The sequence below is a fragment of the Gavialis gangeticus genome, unplaced genomic scaffold (genome assembly GCF_001723915.1).
Source record: "Gavialis gangeticus isolate Ggan-Ray unplaced genomic scaffold, GavGan_comp1, whole genome shotgun sequence".
Classification (NCBI taxonomy): domain Eukaryota; kingdom Metazoa; phylum Chordata; order Crocodylia; family Gavialidae; genus Gavialis; species Gavialis gangeticus.
The window spans coordinates 36,723,860-36,735,302 of record NW_017728994.1 but is presented as its reverse complement, the minus strand read 5'-3'; the positions used below and the strand labels follow the sequence as shown (position 1 = coordinate 36,735,302).

The 11,443-nt window shown below is 41.8% G+C and overlaps 1 protein-coding gene across 1 annotated transcript in view; it reads left to right on the top strand.

The window, feature by feature from the left end:
* LIPA (lipase A, lysosomal acid type) overlaps positions 1–11,443 on the top strand; it is a 30,357-nt gene that overhangs the window by 5,846 nt on the left and 13,068 nt on the right. The window contains exons 2-4 of the mRNA XM_019502583.1: positions 2,232–2,352; positions 9,192–9,390; positions 9,818–9,927. Of these exons, the coding sequence (XP_019358128.1) occupies positions 2,232–2,352; positions 9,192–9,390; positions 9,818–9,927 (430 nt within the window). The remainder of the gene's footprint in view (positions 1–2,231; positions 2,353–9,191; positions 9,391–9,817; positions 9,928–11,443) is intronic.

Sequence of the window (11,443 nt, the reverse complement as noted above, 5' to 3'; positions counted from 1 at the left end):
CCGAAGTAGGAAGGCTGGAGTTCTCAGCAGCACCATTCTGTTTCCACCTCCCTCTTTGATGGAGGATGACTTTGAGAGGGAGTGAATTCAGAAGTAGACTGGAAGCATATTCTGTGGCCTATATACTGATTTATGCCTTATTTGGTTTTTACCCTTTAATTATACTGCATGTTAGTTTCCCTTTTTTCCATGCCTCCCTATTGATGCCCCTCCTCCTCCTTTCTTGTTTTAATTATTTCATAGCAATAACAGCTGGAGGACCAAGCAGACACAGGGTGTGCTAACCACTGTTTATTCTTCACTTCATTTTTTTTGCATATTCATCTTTCCCTCTGTAGCTTTCTCTTCTTGTTTCTTTATGTCTGTGGTTGATCTCTCACATGCTTGAGTTCCTGTTTACTGTGGCCCTGCTTGTGTTTGTGAAAAATCCTTGTTGATTTGGGTACGTTTCTCCTGACAGCAGCACTGTTCTCACCTGCTGGCATTCTTTTTTTTCTCTCTTTTAACATCCAAGTTGCCAGGTAAATATATGCTTCTGTTAAATTCTAATACAGAGTTACAGGCTCTACTCTAGACTGTATTGATTGTTGTGTACATATTAACAGTGGAGTCCTGCCAAAAAAGTTTAGTTGCCATTGAGACAAGGTGTACATTTCTAAAAATCAGCTAAGCTCAATTTTCAGTATTGAAAAAGAAACTTAACTACTGACTTTCAATGAAATACAGGTGGGTTTCTTTACATGCTTTAGTTGCTTTAGAAACACTTCTCCAACAGGAATGAAAATATGAGTAAGGGTTATGAGAACAGCATGCAGTGCAGTAAAGCCATTGCTTCAGGGCACATCTCTCCCACTCACTATAAGCGCATGACCAACTGTAGAATACCGGTTGGTTTTAACCACTGCTAAAAAGGAATATGCCAGGTATTGTACAAGATAATTAAAGGGCAGGGTTCGTATTCTCAGTAATCTAGTCTTGGACATGATGCAAAAAATCAAGTTAGTAAAAATGGTAGGGAGAAAAAGGACAGAGCTGTTAATAAGGTTGTGCACTTGCATGTTTTAGGTGTTTGCAGGCCTTCATGGATCTTCTAAATGAATATTTTTTTGACACTTACAAACTGACTTATAGCCCATGGAATACAATTAAGTTTTTGAAAGAGATCTAGGTGAGGTGGGATCTAAAGTTGTAGAATGAAACAATATCTGCAACTTAAGCATGTGAAAGTTACATACTTTGATAACTTCATCATGTATAAATAAAAAAAATTGCAACATTTTGTTTTCAACTTGCTGTGTTGTGGTACTTGTCAGTATATTCACTGCAATTCTGGTGATGCTCCAGCTATAGGGACAAAGGTCAGGCCTCTAATGTTTTAGAAAGCTTGTCCTCAGAAGAGACATGAACTCACACACACAGAAGTTTAGGGCTGGAAGGGACCTTGTGAGATCATCCTTTATCTGTCACTGAGGCTATGCTGCAGAGATGCAGTGTGCGCTTCTCCCCTACCCTGTTGCCCTGGTTTTGCTTTCCCTACTCTATTTTTTGCATTGTCTTCTCTAGTTATGAATTGGCAAACAAATTGTCTGTCTATCTTTCTACCTGGGGAGAGAGATTACCAGCTGTAACAGTTCATGGCAGATGTGTGTTAGATTTTGGAGCTTCCTGTGCCAGGGTGGAATATTAAAATCTTCCTTATCCCTTTTTCAAAGACATTAAGTTTGGTCAGGTGCCAAGTTCCTATTGAAAGCCTGTGGAAGTTAAGTGCTTTCTTGTAGTTTGTGCCTTTTGAAATGCATACAGCAGTGAACACAACTTCTCCAGTGATTCTCAACCAGGGTGCCTCTGTCAAGTGTGCAAACATGATTCACAAGATAAAGCTAGAGATTTCAAACAGGAATCCACAGTGTTAAAAACATTCTGATCTGCTGGGGTCTTTCTAAAACACTTTGCAACAGAAAATTGCTCTATTATTTTTCTGTAATCAAAAAATGAGTGGAAACTAAGCTAGCATTGTCTGAAGGGTGCCTTGAATCTAACAAGGAGTAGCTTGCATCTGAAAAGATTGAGAATCACTGATCTAGGTTTTTCTATGCTTGACTTTCTACTGCCATGCTCCTATTAAAAATAATGTAGATGCTGCACTGCCATATCACCTGCAGATGATTCAAAAAACAGTAATGAGTTAAAAACTGTTAAGAATTTGAATCAATTTTTTTCTCTGTCCACAGAGTGAAATTATTACCTTTAGAGGATACCCCAGTGAGGAATATGATGTAATGACTGATGATGGATATATCTTAAGCATTAACAGAATTCCCCATGGGAGAGGAAAATATGGAAGGAAAGAGGGTAAGACAGATTTCTGTTTGGGGGCAGGGGGAGGAAAATCTTGAAAAAGACTGCTAATTATTCAGTTTTGAGTCCTATAAGGTGGCTGAAAGTAAAATGTAGGTAAGTATTAGCAGTTACTTACAGATGAAAAGTACAGCATAGAGATAGGTAGAAAATGTTCATGTTCCCATATTGCAGAAATTCCTCATTTACTTTGAAATATTTTATTTATTGAGATAACCGTTTCTCTCTTTCTCTGCTTTTTCCCTTCTTTTTTGCTAAAAGAAACGTTTGAGGTTTTTTAAAACTCACTGTACTTTCTAGCAGGAGATTTTTTTTTTAACATTTCATTCTTTTAAAGTCAAATTTTTATTTTCCAGGATACTGACCAATGCTTGGAAGTAGTGACAGGTTTGGTTTTTTTATTCCTGTTTGGATGAAGAATAATTAATTCTTGAGGGGTGCACTAATTCCCCTCCCTACCCTCAAAAAAATTGCTTCACATTCTGTATGGAGATGGGAATTTAGAATAGTAGTTGGATAGTTTTTTTTTAAGCTCTGGCAGTCTATTCTACTTGCCCCTTGTAGTAAATTTTGATAAGCCAAAATAAAATGATACACCACATTTACCCAAAGATAGCTTTGACTTTAAGGCAAGCTCCCAATAATTAGATTCTAGACATAGAATATATATGCATTTGTTATAATTTTCCATGAATAGAATTGTTCCCTTGCCACTACAGTAGCAAAGGGGCTCATGGTGGGGGGCAGATGGCAGGGGAGTCAAGTGCCTGGCCCCCCTACTGTGGTGCCTCTACCTCTACTGACTGAACCCCTGTCCCTGCCATTTACCCCTTCTAGGTGCCTATGCCCTCCCATGGACTTGCCTCTGCTACTTTGACCGCCCCCTGCCCGCATGTCTGCACCCCCTGGCACCTGCCACCCTCTGCTGCCTGCCTGTACCTGCTTGGCCCCTGTGCTGCCTGCCCCTGCTGCCTCCCTCAAGTCCTGCCGCCACTGTTTACCTTCCCATCACAGATCCACTCCAGCTCCAGCCCTGAGCATGGGCCACAGAGCATATGCTGGCTCCAGCCCCAACTCAGCCTCACAACAACAGTTGAGGTTGTGGCAGCTCTTTCCCCAGAGAGCAGCAGCCTGGGCTCATAGTTAGAGGCATAGCTGCTGCCTGCCCCCTGCTTGTATTTGAATCCAAGGGTAGGGGCCTTTTTTCCAATGTTGAATGGGAGAAAAAGCCTCCTCTTAGATTTAAGTAAATACTGTATTCGGCTGTACTCAGTAAATTACTGTAGCACCATAGTCACAATTCTGAATGAATTTAGCAACACAGATGGATGTAATATATAATACAAAGCAAGATGTCCATTGGATGTTGGTGTCCTCACACAAAGGACTTTTCTTTTTTTTTTCTTTTTCTTTAAAGAAGGGGCTTGAAGGAAATGGAGAGTGGCACATGCTATGGAGAAGCTGTTTCAAGATGTATGGGGTAGAATGAAAGAAGGTATAAAATTATGTGGGAGTAAGGGAGTGTTCAGGGCGAAAAATGCAAGGAGTTGGAGGGTATTTAGGAAGAAGTGTGAGCAAAGGTCTTGGCAAGGACTAATTTATGGAATATTTTGAATAGAAGTCTGAAATGTGTGGAGGAAGAAAAACACAACGCTCTGACCTATTACATTACTACATTGTGGAAACTAATAGGGTTGTTTATCTGAAGCAGAATATTGGGTTCAGCCAGCATCAGGGGATACTAAGTATCACTTGGACAAGTCCATATACTGTTGCACATGTGCATCTTCTGGCTGTTTCCTTGCAAACTGCATGTATATCAGAAGACTGAATTGGGGTCTGTTATACTTAAAAATCTGAAGATGCGATGTGTATACTTGCATCATTCTGTGGGAAAAGAATGATTATATCTTAAAACATTTAAAATTATTTTATGTCATATGTTGGAGCTTATTTCATCACAGAAGCCCCCCAACAATGTTTGAGTAAATTCCTTTCTGACCTTGATAGCTGATTCGATATCTTAAGAATATTTTCAGTCTCAAAAAGGATAAGTCTACAAAGTTCAATGCATGAAGCAAGTTAATATTATTACTTGTACTTTAAAAATTCTGAGAAGTCCACAGAAAGAGCTAGAACTCTGTTTGTGCAGGGTCCCTGTACTGAATCTCTGAGTGTAAGCAAATGTTTACATTGCTGATATAAGCACATAGTTTCCTGTGGGAGTGATTGATTTTTCCCTTGACCCTCTGTGTCCACCCCAAGTTCACGGCTTGTAAAACTACTTGATTTTAAAAACAAAGATTACCAAACAACTCTAGGGGAATATTGTTTCCTATTGAAAGAATGAGGGCTTCAAAGTTCATGTTGATTTTTAAAACCTTATAGACGTGTTATCTTTTCCCTGACAGATACCAATGTGTGCTTACTGCATGTGTACATATATTTCATAATATTTGCCATTGCAATCTGCTTAATATGAATGGGATTAATTGCAGTTATGAAGTGTGCACTTTAAAAAAAATAATGATCCACAAAAATATATAGTTCTGCCTCTGCAAAAGTTGTAGGAAATTTTGGTGAGCACTGGCTTTCCACATGTTAACGAGAACTAAAAATCCAAAGGACCGTAGGTGAAAGGAGACTCTTAAAATAAAGTGGTCTTCCCCATCCTTTGTTTCTATCTGCTATAATGACTTGTAGTTCTAAATTCTGATTCTGTTTTCCAAGAGGGACAAGTCTATGAAACCTGCTAGTAAATGGTTCTGTTAGCTAATTAAGAGTTTTCTTTATTCATTTATTTGCACCATTTCCCTTTTAAAATATCTTGGTTTGCCCATTTCCCAAAACTGAGATCGATTTCAATTCTACTTCCTGAGATTTAACTTAGACACTTACAAGTTGTTTTATATGCAAAACATTAAACGGGGAATGAGAGCAAAATGTATATGAAGAGAAGATTATTCTGAAATAACAGTCCTTTATATTAAAAATAAAGGTAGCCATAATATTGAAATGCTGCTCATTGGGAGCTGTCACTGATTCTATTGGCTTTGATGGACTCAGGATTTCGCTCTGTGTTTTTATCTAAAACTGATGTATATATCTTTCATGGATTGGGGTATAATGTCTGTTTTGTATTGTTTCCATGTCAGTAATGAATGTCTGGAGTTTTCAAACCTATTTGACATGCCAAGAAACTTGTAAAATGACAGTCTTGCTGCACTAGATTGCCATAGCCAAAAACTAAATGATAGAGGTTTGAATAAACAGCTTCTACAGTTTTAATGGTTGTCTTTTCACTCTGACATGAGAAAGAGGCTTTAGAAAGTTTTTTGATATTTTAGTGTTCCTGCCATCTTATTTTGTGGGAAGATATAGTTCATCCACAGATAATACCAAATTATGGGGTAAAGTAAACACACTGGTGGGCAGGGAATGAATCCAGGCAGACTTGGACAGGTTGGAGAAGTGGGCAGAACAGAATAGGATGCAATTCAAGAAGGACAAATGCAAAGTGGTGCACCTAGGGAGAAGGAATCGCCAACATACTTACAGGCTGGGAGATGACTCTCTCAGTAGCACTGTAGCAGAAAGGGATCTCGGGATCATAGTTGACTCCAAGATGAACATTGGTCATCAGTGTGATGAAGTGATCAGTAAAGCTAACTGCAGTTTATCATGCATTAGCAGGTGCATCACAAACAGGTCCAGCGAGGCAGTGGCAATGTGTTGGGGGGTGCATGGGGGTACACATGCACCCCCTGAGTGCTGGCGCACCCCCAGACAGGTCGTGCTCCCCACTTGGGCAACAGGCATGGGGGGCAGGTGGGAGTGCTGGTTTCCCCCCATGTGAGTGCTAGCCGGGGAGTGGGAGTGCTGGATGAAGTGCTGTTGTCACTTCTGGGAGCACCACAGCCACTTCCTGGTTGGCATGATTGCCTGCAGAGGGACCTCTCCCCCCTCTCCCCTCCCCCCTGTTGGCGAGATTGATTGTGGGGGGACCCCCCCCAACCCTGGTCGCTGACTAAGGTGGCACCAGTCATTCGTGCAGGGAGGTGATACTTCCCCTCTATGCAGCACTGGTGAGGCTGCAGCTGGAGTACTGTGTTCAGTTTTGGGCAGCGTACTTCAAGAGGGATGTGTATAACTTTGAGAGGGTCTGGAGGAGGGCCACTTGTATGGTTAGGGGCCTGTAGGTAAGGCCTTACAAGGAGAGATTGAGGGACCTGAATCTCTTTAGCCTCTGCAAGAGAAGGCTGAGAGGTGATCCTGTCGCTGCTTACAAATTCATCTGGGGTGGGGACAGCAAGTGATAGGAGATGCTCTGTTTACCAGGGCACCCCTTGGAGTAACCTCTTGGAGTAATGGCCTCAGACTGACAGAGAGCAGATTTAGGTTAGACATCAGGAAGAACTTCTTTATGGTAAGCATTGCCAGAATCTGGAATGGGCTTCCTGGGGAGGTGGTGCTCTCCCCTACCTTGGGTGTCTTCAAGAGGAGACTGGACAAGCAACTGGCTGGGGTCATCTGACCGCAGCACTCTTTTTCTGCCTGGGGCAGGGGGTCGGACTCAATGATCTGCTAAGGCCCCTTCTGACCCTAATATCTATGAATCAAGCAAAAACATTTCCCTCCTTTCTCCACCCCTCCTTTCACGTGATAAAGGCAAAGGAGGAAGCGGAGTATGGTTCAAAGCTGAGGTTTTCAGAGCTAACCTCACCCTTCCTGTAAAGGGTAATTACTTAAGTGCAAAGAGGAAAAGAAAGAAAACTGTGACTAGAAATGTAATTCTGTCTCCTTGCTAAAGGAATAAAACATTTTCCCCTATTCACTTGTGACACAGTGAATGAACTGTAGCCTGAAGGAGTGCAACAAAAACAGAGGAGTTTGCTGTTTTGTATTTAGTCAAAGAATTATTTTTGCAAAACAATATGAAACCACAGCCAGGCACTATCAATGAATAAATGTTTGTAAAGCAACATGGTATGGTTAAAACAACAGGCTAAAAGCTGCCAAAAATTCCTGAATGTTAATAATCCAGATTGTTGGTATCTACAACGTGTGGCTGTGCATGTGCCCTGGGATCCTGGTGTTTCAGTTTAAAAACAAAAGATAAGCGGCTTGTGGCTTGTGATTTGACTGCTTCTGCTAAGAGCTCTAAATCACCAATAGAAAAAATATTGCTTGGGTATTATTGTGCTTAATATTGCAATGCATTAATATGTGATTGAAATAAACTAATTGTGGCTAATGTATGGCTTTATCATAAAATGATCTTGTATCAGTTTTGTGTTGGTAAGGGGGAAAAAAATCCCTTTTTTGATATTCCAGAAAAGAAGTTGGTGTCTGTTGCCTGAGGTGTCCCAAAATTTGGGCATCTTTGGAAGTTCTGAAGTTCATGTTCCTGCTAATGCATTTTGTGAAAGATTAGAGACTGAATTTGTTCTCATCTAGAGAACAGGAAACTCTGTTTTTACACTATTATTTTGCTTTGGATGGGGAGGGGGATGGAAGAAAAGGGCTTCCTAGACTTAAAGGCAGATTTAAAATTTATTGAGGCCCTAAGCAAACGAAAATTGAAGCTCCTCACCAGGTGAGGGCAGGTTCCCTCTGCAGCCACTAGGGGGCTGCAGTTGGGCTCTCCCGGTCTCCTTAGCACACCAAGGTGAGCCAGAGGGCGTGAGGGCTGCAGAGGTGAAGGCCGCTCTTGCCCCGCCCCAGCTCAGCTCCTCTGCCCGGTGGGTGTTGTGCAGCCGGGGCTGTGGCCTCCCAGGGCTGGGGCTGAGCTGGGGGGAATGGGCTCTGCACTGCTCCCAGCTGCCTGCTTGCCCCTCTGCCAACCCCAGCAGGGTAGGGCTGTCCCTTCCCATCCTGTCCCAATGGTGCTGGTGCTGGCAGCTGTCTGTAGATGGCCGAACAGGAGTGGGATTGGGGCAGCCCATGGGGCCTGCTGGCAACAGACAGCCCCAGGAAGCTGCCACCACACACATGAAGCCCTGCGCCCACCTCCTATCCTTTGGCCCTGGGCCAGTGGGAAAGGAGGAGTCATGCGCTGTCTGCCCTGGATGCCGGTGGCCAGGATGCCTGCCTAGGCCATGCTGCCCTTGGTGCCCTGATTAGCAGGGGCCCCTGGGCCCATGCATTAATCTGCCCTTTCCCAGAGTTATGAATGTCCTAAACCCTCCTAACCTGGACTGATGCTTGGATTGAGGGAACCAAGTTTCTGGCCTCATAAAAGTTCTTCTGGCAGCTTTCTGCCCATGGCTTGTGCTGGGGATTTGATCTTGGAGGGGAGTTGACTAAAGATAATGATGTGGTTTGACATCCCAACCTGCAAACTAATCCCTGTAGTGCACCTGTGGGAATGCCTTTGAGAGTCTTGTGGGGAAGGGAGCAGAGATAATAAGGAGGAACATGTCTCCAGAGCTGGGCTGCTTATTTCCAACCAATTATAAACAAAAAGCAATTGGAACCAGTGGCCTTCTATGGCTTTGCCATACCTCCTCCTGGATTTTTGATTGTTTCAAACCTGCCATGTCATTTGTGAATGATTAGGTGTCTTCTGCTCTAAACAAGCAACAAACATAGGGTTGGTTTTAATCATACAGTGCTTTAAACGTTTACAAGTTGTGGAAGATTTTAGTACATGATTTCAAGACACAGCAAGCACCATTGAAAACTGCTAATTTGAGGTTTGAGCTGCATCTGAAAGAAATGTTGAATGCTCCCTTGACTTTGTGTCAGGTGTACAGTGCCAGATGGACCTGACCCTTTAGTTTTAAATTGTGACCCTTTAGTTTTAAATTGTGAAAAATAAATTTATTTTTCAGGTCCAAAGCCAGTTGTATTTTTGCAACATGGTTTGCTTGCAGACGGCAGTAACTGGATCACAAACTTGGACTACAACAGTCTGGGCTTTATGCTAGCAGATGCTGGCTTTGATGTTTGGTTGGGAAACAGCAGAGGAAACACCTGGTCCAGAAAGCACAAACACTACACAGTGAATGAAGATGAATTCTGGGTTTTCAGGTAACCTGGTCTGTATAGAAAAACTTAATGATCAGTGTTTTCTTGTAATAATTAAATGTATAGGCTGTTATTAAGGCCTCCAACTTTCTCCGATGGTACCACTGCTTCAGGCCGGAAATAGATGAAACAAGATCTGTCTGTAGGAAGTTCTTTTTCTGGCTTTATGTGTTGCCAAATATTTAGTAACATGGGGAAATTTAAGTTTGGATAATGGCCTGATCCTGCCTTAATTGAATAGATAAGAAAACTAATTAATTTCAGCAGGGCCAACTCAAATTCTAAGTAAAAGTTTCTAACTATTTAAGGTTCAGAGTTTGTCTTTCTGATTCATGAATTGCAAGTTTTGGTTTATTCTTAGGTGACTAGCGTGCATTACACCCTTAACTTTATGTATTTATATAGCCAATTTGTTGTCTTGTCTTTGCAGTTATGATGAAATGGCAAAATATGATCTTCCAGCCTCTATAAATTTTATTGAGAAGAAAACTGAGCAGAAGAAAATATATTATGTTGGCCATTCACAGGGCACAACTATGGGTATGTGAAAAGATGTTTTAATTCAAATATATTTGTTCTAAAGGATCTAGATTTTCACACATGGATAAATGATGATTAAACATAGTCTTATTAATATTAATAACATTACTTCTGCTTGAATGCTGTTTTCATAGTTTTTACGAGTTATAAAAGGCTAGAGTATTTATTTAAAATCATAGAATTATAGCAAATTAAGGTGGAAAAGGGACATCAGGAGGTCATCTAGTCCAATCCCCTGCTCAAAGCAGGATCATTCCCAACTATATTATCCCAACCAACAGTTTGTCTAACCAGGTCTTAAAAACTTCCAAGAATGGAGATTCCACAACCTCTCTGGATAATCTATTTCAGTGCTTTACAATCCTCCTAGTGAGAGACATTTTCCTAATATCTAACCTAAATTTTACTTACTGCAACTTGAGACCATTGCTTCTTGCTCTACCACCACTGAAAACAGTTTAGCTCCATCCCCTTTGGAACCACCCTTCAGCTGGTTGAAGGCTGCTATTAAATCCCTTCTTGGTCTTCTTTTCTCTACACTAAATAAACCCAGCTTCCTCATCCAGGCCATTAACCATTTTCATTGCTCTCTGCTGGACTCTTTCTAATGTGTCTACAACCTGTCTGTAGTAGATGCCCCAAAACTGGACACAGTACTCCAGATGTGGCCTCACCAGTGCTGAATAGAGGGAAAGAATCGCTTCCTTCAATCTGCTGGCAATGCTCTTACTAATGAAGCCCAGTTGTGAAAAAGTCTGTTAGCCTTTTTCACAGTAAGGACAGCCTGTTGGCTCATGTTCAGCTTATTGTTCATTGTAACCCACTGGTCATCTTTTGCCGAGCTGCTGCTTAGCCAGTCAGCCCCCAGACTGTACTGTTACATGAGATCGTTCCATCTTAAATGCAGGATTTTGCACTTGTCCTTATTTTGAACCTCATGAGATTTCTTTTGGTTCAATCCTCCAGTTAGTCTAGGTCTCTCTCAATCCTAGCCATACCCTCTAGTTTATGCACTATCTCCCCAGCTTGGTGCTATTTGCACACTTTCTGAGAGTGCACTCCATCCCATCTTCCAGGTTGTTGATAAAGATATTAAACAAAACTGGCTCCAGGACTGATCTCTGGGGACTTGAGACTTGCTGGCACCTAGACATTTGCATTAGCCACTGTTTACTACCCTCTGAGCTTGATGATCCAGCCAGTTTTTTTATCCATCTTACTGTCCATTCATCCAACCTGTACCACCTTAGCTTGCATGTGAGAATGTTGTGGGAGACTGTATCAAAAGCCTTACTAAAGTCAAGGTATATTATGCCCCCTGGTCTCCCTGCATCCACAGAGCCAGTCATCTTATTATAGAAGGCAGTCAGGTTGGGCATGACTTGCCCTTGGTGAATCCATGCTGACTGTTCCTAATCACTTTATTTTCCTCCAAGTGCATGGAAATGGATTCTTTGAGGATCTGCTCCATGATTTTTTCCAGGGACTGAGGTGAGGCTGACTGGTCTGTAGTTCT